General features: G+C 54.2%; 1 protein-coding gene across 7 annotated transcripts in view; it reads left to right on the top strand.

Annotated features, from left to right (window-relative positions):
• CBX7 (chromobox 7) overlaps positions 1-18,811 on the top strand; it is a 28,539-nt gene extending 9,728 nt beyond the window's left edge. Inside the window, exons 2-8 of one of the 7 annotated variants that reach the window (XR_002126021.1) lie at positions 227-270; positions 7,336-7,401; positions 7,635-7,697; positions 12,045-12,111; positions 14,875-15,226; positions 15,608-16,857; positions 17,007-18,811. Coding sequence is in view for 6 of the 7 variants with exons in the window: in XM_019660570.1 (XP_019516115.1) it covers positions 227-270; positions 7,336-7,401; positions 7,635-7,697; positions 12,045-12,111; positions 14,875-15,226; positions 15,608-15,771 (756 nt within the window). In the remaining variant the exon portion in view is untranslated. Of the gene's footprint in view, positions 1-226; positions 271-6,365; positions 7,135-7,335; positions 7,402-7,634; positions 7,698-12,044; positions 12,112-14,874; positions 15,227-15,607 lie in introns of those variants that run through there. The other 6 variants (XM_019660574.1, XM_019660570.1, XM_019660572.1 and 3 more) reach the window with 6 other exon arrangements.
• Positions 18,812-21,692: the final 2,881 nt, after the last annotated feature.

Raw genomic sequence — 21,692 nt, 5'->3', positions numbered from 1 at the left:
TCCCAGAGGTGTTTGGGGCCAGATACACTCCTGTGCTCTAGTAGGGAGGGTGGCCTGGGGTGGTCATGCAGCAACCAAAGTTTGGGGGTGTCTCTGGGTTGGTGGGGATCTGGTGGGGAGGTTCCCTGGTCTGTGTGTCTGTGTTGGGGGATGTCCATCTGCAGAGGGGATTGGGCCTTACTGTCCTGCGAGTGGTATATCACTGTCTGCTTCTGTTTCTTCACAGGGTAAAGTCGAGTATCTGGTGAAGTGGAAAGGATGGCCCCCAAAGTAAGGTCCTTTGTGTGTGTGTCTGCCTGCCTGTACATCCTTCCATCCACCTTTTGCCCCCTCTCCTGCCTAGCTTTTAGTTCTGGCTGCTCCAGTAATTGGCTGGCGGGCCTTGATTAAATCATCTCTGGCTCTCAGTTGCCCCTCTGCCAACTGAGGGGCTTGGAGCACATGATGGTCAAGGTGGCCCCAGCTTCCCTTCTCACCTGCTCCCCTCCAGGTTGAGCTCCATCTTCTAGTTGGAGCCTCCTTCTGGCTTTTCCTGGTACCTGGGAGGTAAAGGCCCAGCATCTTGGCTTCAGAGGTGACTGTTGGCCAGGGGGAGGAGTCCCCAACCCATAGCAAGTGCAGTGCCGAGCAGGGGTTTGTGGTGCTGAGTAAGACAAGTCTAGCCAGTGGGGCATGAGTCCTCAGTGCCATAGAACTAGGGACAGAGCCTGAACCCACCTTGTCTTTGGGTAGTACTCTCCAGTTTACAGAGCAGGTTCCCATACAGTCTTGTGAGGCAGGTGAGGTAGTGATCTCTAAAGATGAGGAAACAGGCTCAGAGAAGGTAAGCAGCCTGTCTTAGGTCACACAGCAAATGGAAGCAGAGTTGAACTAGGCACCCCCATTTTCAGGTATCTCTTCTGTGCCTCCTCCCTCTCAGAGTTGGGGGGTGGGAGCTGGGTCTAGGACCTCTCACAGTTGCTCCACCTCTCCTGTGGAGGCCCAATCAAGAACCTTCATACCAACCAATCACCTGCCAGCAGGTCGTGGGACCTCCCCATTGGTCTGTAGGTGCCCCACCTCCCTGCCCTGCCTCCTAGAGACTGTCTCGTGGAATCCCCCTCTGCCCAGAGCCTCTGCTGTCTGTTCCAGCGGCTTTCTGCTGTGCTGGTGGTAGGGGCTGACCTGGTATTGGCTCCTGGGAGCACCTTAGTGGCATGGTGGGGAGAGAAGGCAGAGGTGAAGATGGCCTATGTTGCTTCATCTACCCTCTATGTAAAATGGGTTCAAGGTCCGGGCCCTGCTCTCCCCTTGCGTCCTCTTTCACCTTGTGGGGTGGAAGATTTGGGCACATGTTCAGGGTGACCTACAGGCATCCTGATGGTTGGGGTTGGTGGCTGCCAACCAGATAATGCATTTGTCCATTCCTCTTGCACTTGCTGCTTCTTCCCAAACACCTGGGGACCGAAGGAGGGTCCCTTCCTCCGCTGGGCAGATGAGAGGTGGACTTCTGACCTGGGTGAAGGGGCAGTAAGAGCATGGGAGAGCTAGAAAAGGAAGATGCCCAGGGCAGGCAGCGGGACCATTGGCTTCCTGGGCGCGCGCTCCGCCTTAGCTTCTATACCAGGAGGCATTGTGTCAGAGGCGGTCCCAGCTTGAGGGCCTTCAAGGCACAGCTGGCCATTTTTCCTCCTCTGTAGACTCCATCTTTTGAAAGATTTTTTTCTCTAAACAGAAGTGTTTATCAATTAAAAATTCCTTCTCCCACTTTTATTCATCCCAAATGGATATGTCTGCCCATAAGAGCTTCTATCAGCAGGGCAGGACCTAGCACTCCAGGCGTAGCCCCTCCATGTTTCTGCTGGCCTGAGCCCTGGGGCCCACTTGTTTCTTAACATGCTGAGACCACAAGATGGGCCTTCATGACTACCTTTTATGACTCCTCACCCCCAAGAGGGTTCTGGGAGCCTTGTTTGACCAGATGACTGGGGGCACCTCTGGCTCCCCCACACTTTGGTCCTGGGTTCCTTGCCTGGCTCACAGCTGGACAGCTGTGAGACCTTAGGCAGTTCCCCAGCATGGTGGGAATGGTGGGACCTCTGCTTCCTCATTTCCAAACTGGAATAATAAAGCCTCCATTGCAGCATTGTTGTGAAGATGAGATGATGGCTAGAAAGTACCTGGTACATTCTTAGCCGCCCAAGTACTTAGTAAATGTTTGCTATTAATAGTTAGACATCTCGGCTTCTAGGTCCCCCCAAGCCAGGAGAGGGACCTGGGGGAGTCCATTCCTAACAGGAGCTCAAAGTGACCTAGAAATCATTTAGATCAGTCCTCAGATGAGGAAACTGAGGCCCAGAGAGGGGAGGTCATTACAACCCCGTGCAGTGTGGTCCCCACTTCATGCCATCCACTGTGTCAGTCCCCTTCATTTGGAGAAAAACAGAGCTTCAGTTAGAGGAAGAGGCGGGAGAGCCAGGACTCCTTTGTAACTCACTTGGTCTTGAGTCTCCCCTCTCAGGAGGCCTGGCTTGGGGCAGAGGCTGAGAAAGAGGATGGGGAGTTGGACAGGCCTGCTCCCTGCAGGCCTGGGAGCCTTGGCTAGGACAGAGCCCACCTCAGTGGGGAAAGGAGTCAGATTCTCCTGCTCCACAGCCCCCTCCTGGCCCTTCCCAGAGAAGCTTATATTAACAAAAATCATGATTTACAGAAACACTCGTTCTGTGTCAGGCTCCTGTTAAGCCGTTACATTTTTGCCTGTTTTCTCTCCCAGTAGCAAACAAATGACTGCCCTTCCTCCCCAGCAGGTGGGGCAGAGGAGCTATCTTGCTTGTTCTGGAAGGTACAGCAAACGGCACAGGGAGGGGCTGGGGGCACAAGACAGAGGATGTTTAATCATCAGCTACAGGTGCCCTCAGCCCCACCCAGACGCTCAGACACCCCACTGTCATCTCAGCCTGCCCAGGACTGCTCTTCCCCCTTTGGGAACGCGTTCCTTTCCCACTCGTGAATACTACCGCATCTTCCAGGGCAGGGGTCGGCAAACTGCAGCTCACAAGCCACATGCGGCTCTTTGGGTACGTTCCATCTCAAAGGTTTGCCGACCCCTGGAAGAGCCAATCCTGTCCCTCAAAACAATTTAGAAATTATTTGAGAGCCATAAATATATTTTTACATATTCACCATTATGTGAATAATATCCTTTAAAAATTTCATAAATGAAACTATGATAGTTTTATTTTCATTTTTAATTTTACTTCAGAGCCACATTCATGAGCCGCAGTTTGCTGACCCCTGGCGGCTCTTCCGTCTCAAAAGTTGGCCAACCCCTGTTCTAGGGAGGACCGCCTCCATGGAGCCTTAGTAATGATAGTGTCAGTGGGCACAGCAATAACCAGGCTGCCAATCAGTAAGCCCTTATGATCAGGAATTGGCCCATTTAATTGACTCATAGCAACATGTTTTACAGATAGGGAGACAGAGCCCTCAGCAGAGGAGTCCTTGCCCAGGGTCATATAGCTGGGAGGATTTGAACTGCGGGCCGCCTGACCCCACCCCTTGGAGGTCTAGCCCCTTTGATACACAGCCAGCTCTGGCAAAGGTGACCAAGGATCTCATGTGTGTTGGCCCGATGGCCAGTTCAGTAGGAAGTGCTCAGGCTGTGGAGCCAGACCAGGCTGCCTTTGAACCCTGTTCTATATTTTTACCAACTGTGTGACCCAGGGCAAAGCCCCCAACCTCCTCACACCTCCCATCTGCCCACCTGTAAAATGAGGCTCTGTCCTCACGGGGCCCTGCCAAGGCTTGCCAGTGACAGGAAGAGAGGTTCATAGCAGTGCCGGAGGCAGAGAAGGTACTTCTTTCTCATCTAAGGCTAAGTTTGGACAGCAGTAGCAGCCGCAGAGTCCATCCAGGATAGGAGCCCTGGCAGGTTTTTGCACTGTCTGGGCTTTTGAAATTAATTTAACGCTTATTTGCTTTTATTATGTGCCACAATAAACTTAAGTGCTTCACATGGCTTAACACATCTAATCGGAGCCCTAAACCATAAGAACGATTGATATGCCCCACTTCACGGATGGGTAAACGGAGGCCTTGGCGGTTGAGTCACTTGTTCGAGGCCACTCCTGCAGGCTTGGCCGGAGCACACTGCCATGTTCTTATTTTGGACGGCTTTAAATTGGGATGGGAAGCTGGGGCGGGCTCAGCACGACCGAAGCCTGCGCAGATCTGGCTCAGACAGCCCCGGGGAGCCTGTTTACCCGTCCCGGGGGGCGGGGCTGTCGATCACGTGGCCATGTTTACCTCTCTGTCGGCGCGCATCGTCCCCGCCCCCGTCCCCCATTGGTTGGCCTGCTAACCCGGTGTACGCGCCCGCGGTGCGTGCGCGCTCGTGGCGCCCGGGCAACCGGTAGAGGGCCGGCGTGAGCGGGGCCGGGCAAAGTGGATCTTCTGGCTTCCACCAAGCGCTCTGTACCCGACCAGCTGGCGCCTGTTCCCTCTGCATGCCTCCTCCCCGACCCTGCCCCCTGATTTCGCCCAGGCTGTGGACCCTGCTGCCTGCGCGCGCCTGTCCTTGTGTCCGGCTGTTCCCGAAGCGGGTTTGCCATCGCTGTGGCCTTGATCCCCACTCTGCGGAGAGGCGCCACTGGCCTCCATTTTAGGGGAGCACAGGGTGTTAGACAACTTGTGCAGTTCACCTCCTCTTGCCCTCCCCCAGTACGGAGCCGGGCCATGCCTCCAGCTGCCAAGTCTGACCCTGTGCTTTTGCCTCGGATCCCCCGGATTGGATGCCCCAGGCCAGTAACAGTCCCCTCTGAGTCGGCTGACCCTTTGTGTGCACCCACTGTGTGCCACGCTGCGGGGTCAGACACTGAAGACTAGTCAATCAGGCAGTGCCCCTCTTCCAAGGACGTCCCAGCCCTGTGGGGAGCCAGATACGGTGACATGTGAGGGACCAGCAGGTAGAGAGTGGCCGAGATTCAACTTAAGCTCCAACCACAGACTGGCCACTCATTTGCCTCAGTGTCTTCATCTGTAGAATGGGGCCACCTAACTCATAAGGGTGTTAGGAGGAATGATGGTCCTTAGTCTGCTCTCCCTCCTTGCTGTTAACTGTGGTGGTGCTGTGATGCTAAGATAAGGAAATTGAGGTCCAGAGAAGTTTAGGGACTTGCCAGGAACCACACAGCATCTACATCAACAAAAAATGGGCAGGACGGTTGGGAAGTGGGCAGAAAAAATGGGCAGTACGGTCGGGAAGTGGGCAGGGCAGAACGAGGTAGAGACATTTTAACAGCTAGAGAAAGAGGGAGGGTGAGGCAACCGACAAGAACAACACAGAATTCCCCCTTTCTTGTAACCAGTTCCAGCAGAGGAAACTCAAGCTTCGTTTTTGGGGGAGGAGGGTTTGGCGTCTCTGCAGCCTCTGATTGCTCATAGTTGGGGCTTTACCCAGACTATTCAAAAAACAAACCCAGTTTCAGTTTCCCCTTTGCTTCAGGGTGAGCGAAACTCTGCGGTGGCTTCTAGAGCCAGTCCCAGAGCACCCGGGGGCCCTACCTGGGCTGGGCTTTCTGGAGAGGAGTTATCATCTGCCTACCAGGATGCCAGCTGGATTCATCAGTAATTATGGCAGGTGCCAAGTGCGACAGGAAGGTCACAGAGGGGAGAGTTCATCCTGCTGGGAGTGGGACAGCTGAGAGAGGATGTCAGGGAAAGCTACAAGGACCTGGCTCTTCAAGGATGCGTAGGAGTTTGCTGGAGGAAGGAGAGCACAGCATGTGCAAAGCAAGAGGGGTGTGACTGTGCCTGCTCAGGCTGGGCATGTGGCATTTGGGCAGGGGCCGTAAGGTCCTCAGGGCATGAACCTTCATTGCCGAGTGTACAGAGCCCAGCATGGGACCAACATGGAGTAGGTATGCAGCAGTGTCAGTGGAGAAAGGAGAGGATTCAGTCCTTGGGCAGCTTGCGCAATCTAGACAGGACTACTGTTAGGTTTTACAGTCCCAGGACAGTTTGAGGTGAAGGTTTTAGCTCAGCTGGTCTGGAGGCCATGGAGGCTGGGGCTCTGCCCAGCCTTTCTGCCTCCTAACAGCTTCCTAATACCTGCTCACCTCCCTTATCCATGAGAGCTGGGTGCGGCCTTGGCCAGAATCACAGTCCATTGCTTTGGTTTGGTTTCTACATACTCACGTGCACACACAGGCATAATTGTATGTTTGTATGTATATTGTACATTTGTATGCATGCACATATATACACACATATGTATTGGGTTGTCGGAAAAGTCATGATGCTTTTTTGAAATGAAAAACAGGAAAAATACATCGTGACGTTTCCCACAACCCAATATATATGTTTTACATTTTTTAATTTTTATGTACTAACATCTGTTTATGGTGAGTGATACTGGTTTTCCCACTTGTGGAAGTCATATACAGTCTGCTTTTAAAATAAAATTATGTAAACTAAAAAGCGAGCTGCTCTGAAGGCAAATACTAAGCGAATGACAGTGCAGGTGGAACGAGGAAGGCTGAGCTGTCTCAGCCCAGGTCTGTCCTGTCCTACAGAGGGTGCGCTCTGGTCTGGGAGTGCTAGAAACCCCCAGGGGAAATCCCAAGGGGGTCTGCCATGTGACCACTGCACCATTCAGTCACTGGACACTTACTAAATCCTGCTGTGTGCCAGGCCCTGCTACAAGGGCACTTCCACCCTGGCCATGATGGCACAGATGTGTGCCAAAGAGGGAGGGCAGCGAAGGCTGTGCTGGGGCTGGGGTTTGAGGAGGAGTGGGGACAGAACAGTACTAAGCACAGAGCACTTCCTGTGTGCCAGGCACTGCGCTAAACATTTAGATACATGAACACATTTAATCAGCACAAGAGCCTTTTACCGGTGGGGAAATCGAGGCACAGAGACATTAAGTAAATTGTTCAAGGTCGTACAGCAAGCAAGGGCAGTGCTGGGATTTGAACCCAGGAAACTGGGCTCAGAGCCTCTGCCCTTTGCCACCTTTTCTTGTCTCTTCTAGGAAGGGAATCTGGGACTTACAGGCCCTGCCCCCTTCCAGGCACCAGGGGCTCCTGAGGTGAACATGGAGTCTCATTGGGAGTTGGACACGTGTAGGGCGGTGTGATCAGTGCTCAGAATGAGGCGAGTTCTGGTGTTGGAGCCCCCCCCCAGGAGGCTCCTAACATAGTCTGGGTGGCCAGGGACAGCTCCTTGGAGTTGGTGACAGTTTCCTGTACCAGGAAGGGGTGAGGGCCTGCAGACAGTGGACCCTGGTGGAGCAGCTGTGGCCTCTGTGAATGCTGGGGGGAGCAGGGCAGCTCTGACCTCTTCTTTCTCTCCCAGGTACAGCACGTGGGAGCCAGAAGAGCACATCCTGGACCCCCGCCTGGTCATGGCCTATGAAGAGAAGTAAGGGGCTCAGCCTGCCACGGGGCTGGGTGACAGGCAGGCTTAGAGGCTTCCCAGGGAGCCTGCTACTGGCTTGGCTCTGAACAGGGAGCATGGGTAGCGGGGTATGGCAGGGACAGCCGGGTCTGGTCTGCAGCTGGGGGAAGGTGGTGGGCACCAGGTCTAGGGCAGCCAAGGGCCGCGGTCCCTGTCCTGTTGTTGAGTGATGTGGGCTGTTTCCCTCCCCTCCCCAGGCCTCGTTCTCTCTGCTGTAAGCTGGGCCACCCCAATAACTCCTGCCGCAACTTCCCCATAAGGTAGGGTTTCAGTTCCGGTGAAGAATGTAAAAATGTGTCCTAGCAATGCCCTGTATGATGTGATGAGCAGCAGTATTAGTAATGCCCAGGCATGCCCTTGGGGGCAGATCAGAGACATGCTCCCTAGGGGTTCTCTCAACAGGAGAAGGTGAGTCTGGTACAGCTCAGGAAAGGCCCGGGAGGGGGTGTGGCTTTGGAGCCCAGATAGCTGAGTTCTGGTCCACCCCACTTGGCCCGCTCCTAGCCCAGTGCCTCTGGGCAAACCCGCCTGGGCCTCAGTCTCCCACATTTGCCCTTGCTCTGCTGAGATTCACTGGTTGGCTAGTCATTGGTAGCTTCTCCTGTGGCCCTGAGAGCACTCTCAGCAGGGAGGCTTTGACATGTCCTTTCTCCTGTTCTGAGCCCAGCATTGCTGACCTCCCACCATCAGGCAGCCCAGTCCTGTAGCATCTCCTCAACCACCGACCTATAGAGCGCAGACCATTTTCTAAACTCGCTTCATTTGGCCCCTTCCAGTTTCCTCCTGAGACAGGGATGAGGGTCCCATCTGACAGATGGGGAGCTGAGGGACTTGTCCAGGATCCTCACAGCTGGGAAGGAGTCCAACCAGGACCCAGGGTGGGGTCCCTGACCCTGGTCAGGGCCCTTCCTCTGCCCCTCCCACCCTTCTCATCGCTTCTCCCCCAGGAGGTCTCCTGCTGCAGGTTCAAAGGACCAGTTCCCACTGTTCCTTCCTTTAAAAATGAGGGTGTCCCTGCCCCACAGCTTCTTTCTGGTTCCCCAGTGCTTGGTGTTGCCTTGACCAAAAGGGTTGTGACCCTGGAAGAATCCTGCGGAATGTCCTGGAATGTGGTAAGGAGAGCATCGGGCAGGTGTCAAAGGCCTGGACTAGACTCCTAGTCCGGCTCTGCCACTCACCAGCTGTGAGGTGTCAGGCAAGGCCTTTCCCTTGCTGGGCCTCAGCTTCCCCATCTGGGAAGTGGGGATAACATGCCAGCCTATTGGGGCTCTCATGGGAAGCAGAGGTATTTGAAAGCACTTTGTAGACCCGTGGGTGTCGGCACATGCGTATGAGTAGCTCCTGATGGTAACTTGGGGTCAGCTAGTCATTCTTTGATTTATTCACCAAGTCTTGATTGAGGTCCTAGTATCTGCCAGGCACTGTTCCAGGTGCTGGGGATACAGCAAGGATCAAAACCAACAAATGTCCCTACCCTCACGTGGCTCCCATCCGAGTGCAGAGCCATGCTATATACTGCACACTAATAAACGTGTATCAGATGTGATCGCTGCTCAAAGACAGGGTAGGGGACAGGAAGAGGGATAGGTGGGGTGCTGGTGACCTGGGTGGTTAGGTGGTGGTGTTTGACCAAAGACCTGAGTGAAGTGAGGAAATGAGCCCAGTGGGTATTTTAGGGACCATCCGGGTAAAGCACAGTGAGTGCAAAGGCCTTGGGGTGAGGACCTGTGTTTGCGGAGCAGCGTGGAGGCAAGTGTGGCTCTGAGTGTGGTGTGAGCTGGGAAGCTGTGGGAAGCTAAAGGAAGGAATGGGGGTGGCGCAGCTCAGGGGGGGCTCAGTAAGTCCTGGTAGAGGGTTTGGGTGATATTTTGAATGAGTCAGAGAAGTCAATAGTTAGGGAACAAAATAGAAACTCAGAGACTTCAACAGACCCAAGGCTTGACATCTGGTTCGCTTCTGTCAGTCTTGGTGAAAAGGGAGTGATGTTAACACCTGCTTTGCAGGGTTTTAAAGAGACTCGGAAGGGGGCTGGCAAGGAGGCCCTCCTGGGGAGCCCCTGCACACCAGGAGGGGTGCGAGGGCCCTGAGGGCTTGCTGGGGCCATGGCCTTTTGGTGGCCTCTGCCCTGCAGCCCTGGACAGAGCTGGTCAGAGTGTCCGGGGCTGACAGAAACCAGGCCCTGGGTTGGTAAGGACTGGACAGAGTGGACGCCCCCCGGCCCCTGACAGTTTACAGACAAAAAGGGGGCAGCGGGGCTGCAGCTGAGAAGCGCGGGCCCCGTGGCCCTGGCTGCAGGCCTGTCCTGCTGACCCTGACTGGGACCCGAGGCCTGGCCCTCCCAAGTGGGGAGCCTGGGGCTCAGCGTTTTCACCAGCGGCGGAGGCGCCATAATTGGGCGTTGTGTGAGTTACTTCACTTCTCCGTGCCTCAGTTTCCACAACGATAAAATGAGGACAGTAATAGTGCTTCCCTCATAGGGCGGTAATGAGGGTGAAAGCCTTTAGAGCAGTACTTTGTACAGTGTCCATATGTGATGATAATAAATGACATATAAATATAATAAATACATTATCATTATTTTCCCCCAAGGCTCTTACCTCTCCCCTCTCTGCTTCCTTCCCTCTTCCTCTCTTTCCTTTTGCTTCCCTCTTTCTTGCTCCTCTTTATTACTTTAGCCTTTCTACCCTCCATTTTCATAAATACCAGGGATCTCTCTTGCTCCTCTCAAGAGCCCTGGTGACCAGCTGAGAGGGGACCCTCTTGCTCCAGACAAGGACACTGAGGCCGGGAGAGGGGACGTGACCAGCCAGTGTCTCCCGTGGGTCAGGGTAGAGCTAGGCCTGGAACTGGGTGCTGAGAGAAGATTCTCAGCCTTGAGGGCTTGGGGCGTCTGTCCTGGAGAGCCTCCGGGAGCGGGTATCTGAGTGCCCTGGATGCTGCTTTCAAATTCTGGTTCTGGGGTCCCGTGGTAGGTGTGCTGAAGCTGGCCTGATAGGGAGGGCGGGCCCCTCCACCAGGTGCATTGCCAGCCCCCACCGTGTCCCTTCCTCTGCCCCACCTGCCTCCTTCTCATCACTTCTCCCCCAGGAGGCCTCCAGTGGCCCTGGAGACGGAGGGTGGTGCCTACAGGAGGAAGCGCAGAAGCAGCGTCCCGGGTTCGTGGGTTTAGCTGAGCTCAGATTTGGAGACTGGCCTAAGGTCACACAACCCAGTAAGGAGGAAGGACACTGGGAAATGAAGAACTTAATTTCCATGGCTGAAAGACTTGCAAAAAAGGGTGTGTGGGGCTGTACTAGCCAGAAAAGGACCAGGTCCTGGGGCGTGAGGTCTAAAGCACCAGCAGTAGGGCTGTGTGGAGAAGGCAACCTGTCCGCCATCCTGGAGCTGGCGGGCGTGTTTTATACATTATGTTTTGGGGAAGAAAGATGTAAGTTTTGAAAGATTTTACATTGGCCACAGATAAGGGGGGCAGGAAAAGATGAAGCAGGGGAAGTGCAGAGCATGTAAGGAAGAAGTCCGTGTACTTACTGCTTTTGATTGGTTACAGGCGAGAGTCCTGAAAGTTCATGCATGTACAGGATGCGGTGGTGTCTGGTGGTCGTCTCATGGATGCCTGGAGGTTGATTTAAGGCTCCATCACATTAGGAATGTCAGCAGTCTATGTTAGCTGGCCCCCAGCTACGAACAGGCTGACTGCTGTGTCTCTCCCACTCTCTGGCCCACTGGAATTTAATGTAGAACATCTCAGAATTTTTCTCTTGTCAGGGCGAAATGCTGCCCTCATATTCCTGCTGCCATCCCTGTGGCCTCTGCAGTGAGGCCACAGAAAGTGTGAATGGAATGAAGGGAAGCGGGCAGGACGAAATGACTTTGAACTTCCCCACCCCTTCAGGCACTGTTGTTGGCATCGCTGTCATGATTTCTGGTATGTGTGGTGTGTGGCTTTGTTTGCATCCCCAAGGTGTGCCTGTGTGTTTGTGAGTTTGGGATGTGGAGAAGGCATTCAGCAGAGAGTCTGGCATCTCCTAGGGACTCAATACAGGCTGGTTTTTCTCCTGTTCCCTGACGGGACAATACAGACAAGTGGGAACCTGTCCTCTCCACCAGTCACATAGATCCCAAATGGGGGATCCCAAAAGTGGGGAAGAACCACTCCCATGCTCATCAGTTGCCTTGGGACATTCAAGGCAATCTTGATTGACTGGTTTTTATAGAAGAGTGGAAACTGGAACTATATTGTTTTGGGGGCAGTTGTTCCCAGTGGTGTGTGGAGCAGAGCTATGCATGACCCTGGAGCCCAGTAAAGAGCCACATATTTTTGGAAATGCCACCTGAGTCCCACCTCAGCAATTGGGACCAGTGGCTGTGCCCTTGTCTTTTGTTGGCTGGGAAGACCGAGGCCCTGAGAGTAGAATATGTGACCCTGTTGTTATGGCCTAAAGAGAGCAACAAAGAGGGAGCCCTGACCCCAAAATGGGTGGTGGGGTGGCCGGTGGAAGGTGCCTTCTCCCCCGTAGACAGCAGAGGACGGGGTGGAACAGGCACCTTCCTGTCCCTTAAATGTCACCAGTGTTTCCTTTTCTTCTGCCATCTGCTTTGCACCTCAGGGAGGAGAGAGACCGAGCGTCGGGGTATAGGAAGAGAGGTCCGAAACCCAAGCGGCTTCTGCTGCAGGTAACCCGCCAGCGTTGGTGCCCACCCACAGGCCCCCTTGCTCACCCCGCCAGCCGGCCCCATCCATGCAATGGCACAGCTAGTTGAGCTGAACACGCCCCCTCCTCAGCCCCACCCGGGGTGCTGTGGGCAGGGGCACTTATCGGGAAGGTCCAATGGAAGGAGTTAGGAAAAGTCGGACTGTGGCACTGGTGCCCCAGGAAGATAGCCTGTGGGGGAGGTGCTGTGGTGGGAGGGAGGGTGGCTAGATGGTGAATGGGCTCCTAGAATTTTGAAAGCTTAGAATCTTGTAAATGAGCCTGTTTGATGCTCAGAATCCTCAAAACACCAAATTGTAATATTTGAGTTCCTTAGAGACAGAATCTTTGGAATTGAGGAAACATGGGAGCCTAAAATTTTAGAATCCAAGGAAAGGAGACTCCTGGAATTCTGGAACCATAGCCTTGGAATCTCCTAGAATCGTGTCATTTTGAGGGAAAAGAAACCTCCGGGCCTTCTTTTCCAATCCTTTGCCCCAGGTGGGGCCTAGGCTCTGTCATCTCATTACCCAGGTCTCAGGGGGCACTGTGCTGACCTCACTGCTTTGCACTGAACAGAGGATGGAGTCTGAAGTGATGTAGTCGTGTGATTTGAGGCAACCGTGCTATATGATTAGATTCTGTGAGCCTGAGGTTTCTCGTCGAATGGGAATACCTCCTCTTCCTAATTTGATGAGGCCCATCCCGGTGTTGCAGCCAAAATAAGTCTTCTTGGTCCATGTGCAGTGGGTCCAGCCCCCTGTCCAGTCTTGACTGTAGATCCCCAGAGGCTTTTGCCAGAGTAGATGGGCCTGCCTTCATGCAGAGGGCGTGTTCCATGGGCTTGGTGTGAATTGGGTCCCCGGAAGGAAAGTGGCACCTGTCAGACATCTTCTCCATGCTCAGCTCTGTGCTCAGCGCTCTTCACAAATGAACATACTTCATCTGCACAGAAAACCGCTAGGGAAGGGGTATTATCATCTACTTCTGTGTAATAAATTCCCCCCAACTAAGCAACTGAAAGCAATAAACACTTGTGATATCATACAGTCTCGGTGGGTCAGGAATTTGGGAGTGCTTTAGGTAGCTCTTCAGTGATTCTGGTTTGGGTTACAGTCAGTCAGCCCGGGATCCGCTCATCTGAAGGCTTGACTGGGGCTAGATGGTCTGTTTTCAGAGCGCGGCTCACATGCCAGGTGTGTCAGTGCTGGATGTTGACAGGAAGCATGGTTCCTTACCACGTGGACCTCTCCAGAGGACTGCTGAGTGGCCTCACAGTACGGCCGCTAGCTTCCCCCAGAGTGGGTGGTCCACGAAAGAGGGCGAGGAGGAAGCCCAGGGTCTCTGATGCCCTAGCCTTGGAAGTCCCACCCCGCAGTACTCAGTGTGCGAGGGGACGGACGACACACGGGTGTGAATTCCCAGAGGCAGTTGTTATTGGGGCCATCTTGGAGGCTGGCTACCAAAGTTGCTTCATCGTTTCACTGATGAAGAAACTGAAGCTCAGGTAGGCTGGCAGTTTACCCAGGGTCCCACAGCCAGATTAAAACCCAGATCTGCCTCCTGGTGCTCCTGGATCCCTGTTCGTAGCTGTGGTTCTCTCATGATGAGGTGGAAAAGGAGACAGAGGAGCACAACTTGCAGAATTATGGGCGTTTCCTGGGCTTGTGATGGCCTGCGAGCCAGGCTGAAGGAGTGGGTTTTGATAAAGCTGCATATAGGATAAGCCCTCCTAGCATGGCAGTATAGTCCCAATCCCTTCCCAGTTCAGCCCTCCTCCCATCACCATGACAACCCACACCCCATGCCCAGAGATGGGCATTGACAGGTGGGACTGGAGACCGGAGCCTGCACTTGCGATCTTTGCTCCCAACTTGAGACACTTGATCTACAGGTCCCATCTGATGGCCTCACTTTCTTCCTAGGAGCTCTTGGCCTCTGGTGACAGGCAGCAGTAGAAGGTACTGTCCTCAAGTGAGCCAGGCCCTCCCAACATTTTAGCACCAAGGATCTTTCTTGAATTTGTCTAAATTTCCCCCAAAAGTCAATAAGACAAATCCCCAAATCTCAAAACTCCAGCCCTTGAGTGGTGGGAGAATGTTCCCTTGCAGCCGTTTTAACAGGAGGGAGGCAGGGCATCAACAGAGGGCCACAGCTCAGGGCCGAGCAGTGCCCTGGACGGGTCCTGGGGTGCCTGCAGCCTGCTGGCAGAGCACCGTGCCACCCAGTGCAGTGCGTCCCCATTGGTGAACTTGCCCCAACAACCTTCAGAGCCCCTTGCCGCACACCATCTCCCTGGCGAGCTGGCTGTCTCAGCTACAGGGGGAGGGGGAGGTGCTTTGGTGAGAAAGATTCCTATAATGAAGAAGAACTCCTTAATATATCTGCTTCATAAATCCAGGCCTGTTTTTTGTCAGTCAATTTTGACTTTGTACCTCCTGATGGCTCCTTTGCTGTGTACCAAAGGCTTATGCCTGTGGCCCCCATCCTCGAGTCCCTTACAGCCCCCCCTGGACAGATGAGGCTGCTGAGTGGGGCCGAGATGAGTGGCAGAGCTGGGCCGGGCCTGGGGCCGGGGCCGGTCAGGGGTGGCTCTGTGGGCTGGACTGGGCAGAGGGTAGGGTGATGGCTGGCTCTGGGCCATGAAACGGGAAGGGCACTAGGGTGGGCGGAACAGCATGAGCGAAGGCGCGGCAGTGGGTGGGAGCGCAGGGCTGACCCGCCGTGCCCTGGCTTGCCCCTGCAGCGGCTGTACAGCATGGACCTGCGGAGCTCCCACAAGGCCAAGGGCAAGGAGAAGCTCTGCTTCTCTCTGACGCGCCCACTCGGCAGCGGGAGCCCCGAGGGGGTGGTCAAGGCAGGGACGCCCGAGCTGGTGGACAAGGGCCCCTTGGTGCCCACCCTGCCCTTCCCGCTCCGCAAGCCCCGCAAGGCCCACAAGTACCTGCGGCTCTCACGCAAGAAGTTCCCGCCCCGCGGGCCCAACCTGGAGAGTCACAGCCATCGACGGGAGCTCTATCTGCAGGAGTCACCAGCCCAGGATGTTCTGCAGGCGGCCAGCGAGTGGGAGCCTGCCGAGCAGCCCCCCGAAGAGGAGGGTAAGGTGGCCCAGCCCCCCAGCCCAGGCCCAGAGACTCTCAAAGCTGGAAAGGCCCCTTAAGTCATCAGGTCCAGCTGGCCTAATGCACTAAGAGGGCATGGGGTGCTCCTGAGGCCACGCAGTCTGCAAGGACCCCGGCACCCAGCCCAGAGCTCGCTCTGTAGTCCTGCTCAGGATGAGCTCTGGTCCAGGCAGGAAAGATAAATGTGCTCTCCTCCTGTGTGTCCAGCCCTGAGCTAGGCCCTGACCTGGCTGGAGACTCAGAGGAAGACCTGGTGCTGGGGCGGGGTGGGGGGGTCTGCATGCTGCCACCCATTCCCACCTTCTCCTCCTTGCTGTCAGCACTATCCTCATCTGTCTATCTGTCTTTCTCCCACAGTTGTCGCAGAGGCAGACCTGGCCGAGGGGCCCCCTCCCTGGACACCTGCGCTCCCCACAAGTGAAGTGACAGTGACCGATATCACCGCCAACTCCATCACCGTCACCTTCCGTGAGGCCCAGGCCGCTGAGGGCTTCTTCCGAGACCGCAGTGGGAAGTTCTGAATCACCATTTCTACTTTTCTTAAACTGTTTTCTTTTGGGCTTGGGGTGGGGACTTCCAGAGGTGGGGAGGGGTTGGGAGTGGGATAATTATTTTATTTAAAAAAATATGGAACAGGAATGGGGGGAAGATCCCAATAGCCTCCCACCACCCTGCCCCTTTTTCTGGAGTGATGTTTACAGAGAGGCCTCAGGGTCTGTTTGGGGGCTCGGGGTTGGGAGGCCTGGCACTGCTCTGTCAGTTGGGGCATCATCTCCAGGTCAGGATGGGGACAGAGCCACTCTCCCCTGGACACCTCCATCACCATTCTCCTCCAGAGACACAGCAGCTGGCCCTCAGAACTGCAGGAGGGTGGGAAGGCCCAAACCCTCCCCTTTGAGCAGCCTACTCCAGCCTTTCTGGTTGATTTTCCTTTTCCTTTTTTTGTGGGGAGGGCTCTTTATTTGTAACTTTGCACTCCAGCTTTTGGTGGGATTGGAGGCTGCCTTGATCAGGAGTGAGGGTCAGAAAGAAGGCTGAGGAGGAAGTTGGAGGTTGCTGCGGTGTGCCCTGTGTGTCTGATAGCCTTCAGAGAGGTCTCTGCCTTTCCCTGGGGGCAGCTGCCAGCAGAGCCCCCTCATCCCCCATCACAGGCCTGTGAGAAACACTCAGCCACACAGGTGTGCGCACGCACACTGCCCCTCCCGCCCTCGTGAGTGTGTGCACGTGTCTGCAGACGTGTGCAGTGAGCCTTGCAAACCTCCTGTTTAGAAACCTTGATCAGGTGAATGTGGGGTGATTCACAGTACAGAAGAACTTGCCACGGGCACCCCACACTCACCCCATCTTGCATGGCCCATCACGTGACAGGATCTAGCCCAACACCATTTGCTGGAAGCTGTCGGCAGGAGTCTTGCCCTGGGCAAGATGGCCTCCAACGCTCCAGGCACACAGATGGGGTTTTGCGGCTTTGCCTGGCCAGCCGCAGGAGTGCAGGCGTCTGTGCAGATGCGATGCGCGGGGCGTCCGCACGGCTCTGAGGCACGCAGGCCCTGTGCTTCCTCCCTGAGGGGCTCTTGTTCTAGGGGCTCTTGTTCTCTCTGACTCAGGTGACTTTTCAGCCCTTCCCACTCCCCTCCGTTTCTGCCTTTCCCTCCGACTCAGCCCACCCTGGGTATGGGCGTGGGTGGTCAGGGAGGGAGGGGTGTCCCACACGCTTCTCAGGGCAGCCTTGACCCCTGACCCTCTTCCTCCTTAGGTTTTGTGTCCCCTCCACACCCGTCCTATTCGCCACAGCCGCCGGGGCTGGCCTTGTTTCCCCGTGGGGGACCTCTGCCATGTCTTCCTGCGGTCAGGCTGTCCACAGGCCCGCCCCATGTGCCCAGCGAAGGGCTGTGGCTGCCAGGAGGAAGGGGCACTTGCTCTCTATTTGCACAAACTTGCCCTGTGGACTAGTAGCTCCCCCAGCAATGAGGAACGACTCCCCTATCCCAGCCCTGTAGAGGAGGAAAAGCCACATTGTGGGGTGCCCCAGGGGAGCAGGCAAAAGGCTGACCCCCTCTACCCTTTGCCACTGCTGCCCGCCCTCCCCTGGCGCTCCTCCCCCTCCCTCTGTGCCCTGAGGAAGTCGGCAGAAGCCCTGCCCAGGCAAGGATAGGGCCGTTTTCTCCCAGACCCCTTCTTCCCGAGTTCCCAAACCAAAGACAGCCTGCACCCCATTTCTGTTTTGGGTACCCTGCTCGCAAGATCCCCAAATTCGTGGTCTCTCTCCCCTTCCTCCATAATCCTTCACTGTCCAGGGTCAATTCAGTGCTTCCATTGGGGGCGATCCCTTCCTGGGTGACTTAATCACCCCAAACCTGGGGAGTTGAATCTACAGGAGTGAGCGGGGGTGGTCAGGAAAAGGAGCCCAGCTGTGGGACCCCTGGGAGGCGAAGGGCAGCTGGAGTTGGGGACTGTCCCAGGGCCCGTGCTCCCAGCAGAGCTGAGGGGGCTGGAGGGTGGGTGAGCAGGGGGGGCCTCTCTCTAATAGAATGCTGTTGGCTTATGGCTTTGGGACATGGCTGGCAGTTTCCAGTAGAAGTCAAAGTCCCTATCCTTCTGGGGACACGAAAACGCTTCCTGCCTCACGGGCACTTTCCTGTGCAATTTGCAGGATTGGGGTTTAGGGGCTCTTTGGTGTAACGAGGCAGCTGTTTCTGTCAGCAGCAACATAACACTTGCCTCGTACTCAGCCCTTGACACAGCTGATGGCCTGTGTCTCAGGGAGGGCTGAACCCCACAGGAGCGGCTCCTTGGGGGAAGGGCTGTGGGCTGTTGGGACCTTTCCCCTCCACCCATCAGGACAGAGACCTCTGTGAGGGGTTTGGTGTGGCTTGCAGGCCTCCTCCCAGCCCTGAGTGTCCCAGCCGGGCGGCATGGCCTGAGCGGGGGCAAGGCGGACACTGACCTCCCACCCCATCCCTCACCACCACCCAGAAGGCCAGTACATTCGTGGGTGGGGGCCCAGAAACGTCGGACCACCTGCCCCTCCTTTCCCCCGCCCCCACCTGTTTGAATGTAGAGACCATTCGGTACTTTTCTTTTGCTGTGGGATTGGACCGAGCATGCGCTCCACCCCGGGCAAGGCCACTCAATGCAGCAGCTGAGCCTGTCGGGCAGCGCAGTGGTCATCGCCCCCTTGGTTCCATTGCCAACTTCCTCCTGCTGTCCTGCTGGAGGAAGGCGCTATGCTTCTGGAAGGTGGTATAGCTTTTGCTTTATAAGCGGCCAGCCTGGCCTCCAGGTCTCAGCACACGAACGCTTCCTTTGCACAGAATGAGCGGTGAGCTTTGTTCAGACTTAATGAATGTATTTGGGAGGGGTCGGGCACGAGTTGACCCCCAGCACAAGCCTTTTCTGAGTGGCTGTGTGCTGGGGAGAGCCAGAGTGGATGCAGAGCTCGGTTTTATTTTTGTACTGATATTGGTAAGAGACTGTATAGCATCTATTTATTTAGATGATTTATCTGGTAAATGAGGCAAAAAATTATAAAAAATACATTAAAGATGATTTTAAAAAAAAGCTCTTGGGCATCCAGTTTCTCCTTTTGATGGTGTCACACAGTTCTGCTGACGAAGGAGCTGCAGCCCCCGGGCTCAGCCTGGGGTTTAGGCCCAGGTCTGCCAGGTACTGACCATGACCTTGGACAGGTCCTTCAGTTGTCTGTGTCCTCCAGGTGTAGAGTGAAAATTAATTCGGTGATGGGTGGGAAGTGGTTGGGAGCTGGAAACGAGGGTAGACGGATGCATGCCCAACGCTGCGGTCAGGGTTGAGAGGAGAGAAGGAATGGGTGGGGTGGGTGTGCCAAGGCTGTGCTTCTGCCACCTCTTAGCTCCTGCATGGGTTGGGTCGGGGGAGGAGTCTGGCCCGGCCTGCAGGCTGGCAGCTCCTAGATAACCCTTTAGAAAGCGGGGGACTGAGCGTGCCTTGTCTTCAGCTTTGAGCCTTCATCCTAATTCTGGGTCTCCAAGAAAAGTCCCATAGGCACCCTGGTCCAAATGTCCATCTGATGCTCGGGCACTATTACTGCACCTTTTTTTATGGGTGGGGAACAAGTACTTAGCTTATGGTTAGCTATTCAAGCCTGCACAGCTAGGATGTGAGTGAGCCAGGAATTTGAACCCGTGTCGCACTACAAGAGCCCCCTTTGTCCACAGTTTCATTTTCCATGGTTTCAGTTACCTGCAGATGACGACAGTCCAAAAATATGAAATGGAAACTTGCAGAAATAATTCATAAGTTTTAAATTGTGCGCCTTTCTGAGTAGCGTGGTGAAATCTTGTGCCTTCCCTCCCCGAGCTGCCCAGGTTGTGAGTCATCCCTTTGTCCAGCGTCTCCACCCTGTATAAGCTCCCTGCCCCCGACTCGCAGTCACTTAGCAATGTCTCCGTTAGTGTCCAGAGGCCGCCACAGGGTTTGGCTCCGCAAGCCCTCAGCAAAGCGGGTGTTAATGGACACCACTCCCTTTTACTCGCTTTCACCAAGACTGAGAGAAGGAATGTCAGAAGTCAAGCTGTGGGTCTGTAGAAGTCTCCGAGCTCCTGATTGGTTCCTTAACTATTGACTTCTCTGACTCATTCAAAATATCAACCCAATCCTGTACCAGGGCTTACTCAGCCCTCCCTGAGCTGCACCATCCCCATTCCTTCCTTCAGCTGCTCCTCCCCTCCCCTGGCTGTCCCGACCCCTCCCTCATCCACAGCTTCCCAGCTCACACCACACTCAGAGCCACATTTGCCTCCATGCTGCTCTGCAAACACAGGGCCTCACCCCAGGGCCTTTGCACTCACTTTGCTTTACCCGGATGTTCTCCAAAATACCCACTGGGCAGGCTGTGCTTTCTCTGAAGGCTCTAGGGGAGCCTCTAGGGGACGATCTTTCCTGTGTCTGCTGCAGGTGGGGCCTTTTCCCCTCTGGTGTTGCCCACAATCCTTGGCTTGTAAAACATCCCTCCAACCTCTGTCTTCATGTGGGCTTCTCTCTGCGAGTCCGTGTCTGTGTGTCTTCTTATAAGGACACCAGTCATTTTAGATTGAGTCCACCCTACTTCAGTATAACCTCACCTTAAATAATTACATCTGCAAGGATCCTATTTCCAAATAAGGTCACATTCTGAGGTTCTGGGAAGGACATGAATTTGGGGGGGGGTTACTATCTAACCCAGTACATATGCATTTCACATTTACTATTAAAAACTTTCTCACCTATGTGGTAGAGACTGCTAATTGCCCCACTCTATTTATTCTCCTTATTTCAGAATGTATAACCCCTGATTTTTAGCAAGTTCTACAGCCCTCCAAAATAAAGGCTACATTTCCCAGACTCCTTTGCTGCTAGGTGTGGCCAAGTGACTAAGTCCTGGTCAGGGAGTTGTGAACATAGGTGCCATAGGGCAGCTTCTGGGACCCTCCCTTAGGAGGCAGGCAGCTTGCTTCTCTGCCCCTTTTCCTCTTCCATCTAGCTGACAGAACACAGATGTTATAACTGGATACATTTGGGGTCATGAGGACGAAGGCCTTACACATCCCAAAGATGGCATAGCAGAAAGCTGAAAGCAGCCTGGGTCCTAAATGACTGTGGAGCCATTGTCCCAGCTCTGTAGCTTACACCTGGACCTTCCTGTTTGAGGTAGGTGTCCGTCCAGTGCTGCCATGCTGCACAAGCCCGGGGCACTGTTCTCATGGCAGAGCCTTGGAGTCCTGAAGTGAACAGACTGCATGGCCAACCTCAGAGGCCCTGCTTCTGTCTAGTTGTAGCCCCTGGGGTTATAGCTACTTTCAGGTGATCTTAATTTCAACTAATATAATAGACTGTTGTTAGTTTCTTGAATATCTAGGAGGTCTTTGTCCATGGAGGAGAATGCTCAATCGTATTGGTACTTTGTTTATGAAGGTGATATAACTCTGAAAATCCATTTTCCTTGAGAATTTAAACATTATTAATTAGATTAATCACAGTCTCTTAAACCTTAAATGCAACTGCAAGTCTAGTATGATTGATTCTTTGGAACCCTCCAGACATCTTAAAAAACAGGCCAGACACACACAAATAAAATATTTCAGACTGATGGAGATGCAGGGTCTGAGTCATCTAATGATTCATTCTTTACCAAGATGCACAGACTAAGGAGCCTTAAACTGAAATCTTTGTTCATGAGGCTGTCTCTTTTTGAATAATAATAAATATATATTTGTGGCACCAGGGACTCTTCAGTTTGTCTTTGTCATAGAGATCTTAATTTTTGAAACTTGGTATCTTTCCCAGAATGTATGCATTTTCTAAGTTTGCATAGCAATTTGGAGACCCATGAGATTTCATAGAAATTTTAGGATGTTTTATCCAAGTTCTGCAAAACAAAAAATGACATTGAGATTTTGATAGGAATTGCATTGAAGGTGAAGGA

The sequence above is a fragment of the Hipposideros armiger genome, unplaced genomic scaffold (assembly GCF_001890085.2).
Source record: "Hipposideros armiger isolate ML-2016 unplaced genomic scaffold, ASM189008v1 scaffold_321, whole genome shotgun sequence".
Taxonomy (NCBI): domain Eukaryota; kingdom Metazoa; phylum Chordata; class Mammalia; order Chiroptera; family Hipposideridae; genus Hipposideros; species Hipposideros armiger.
Note: the sequence above shows the minus strand (reverse complement) of the source record. Positions and strands in the feature narration are given on the sequence as shown.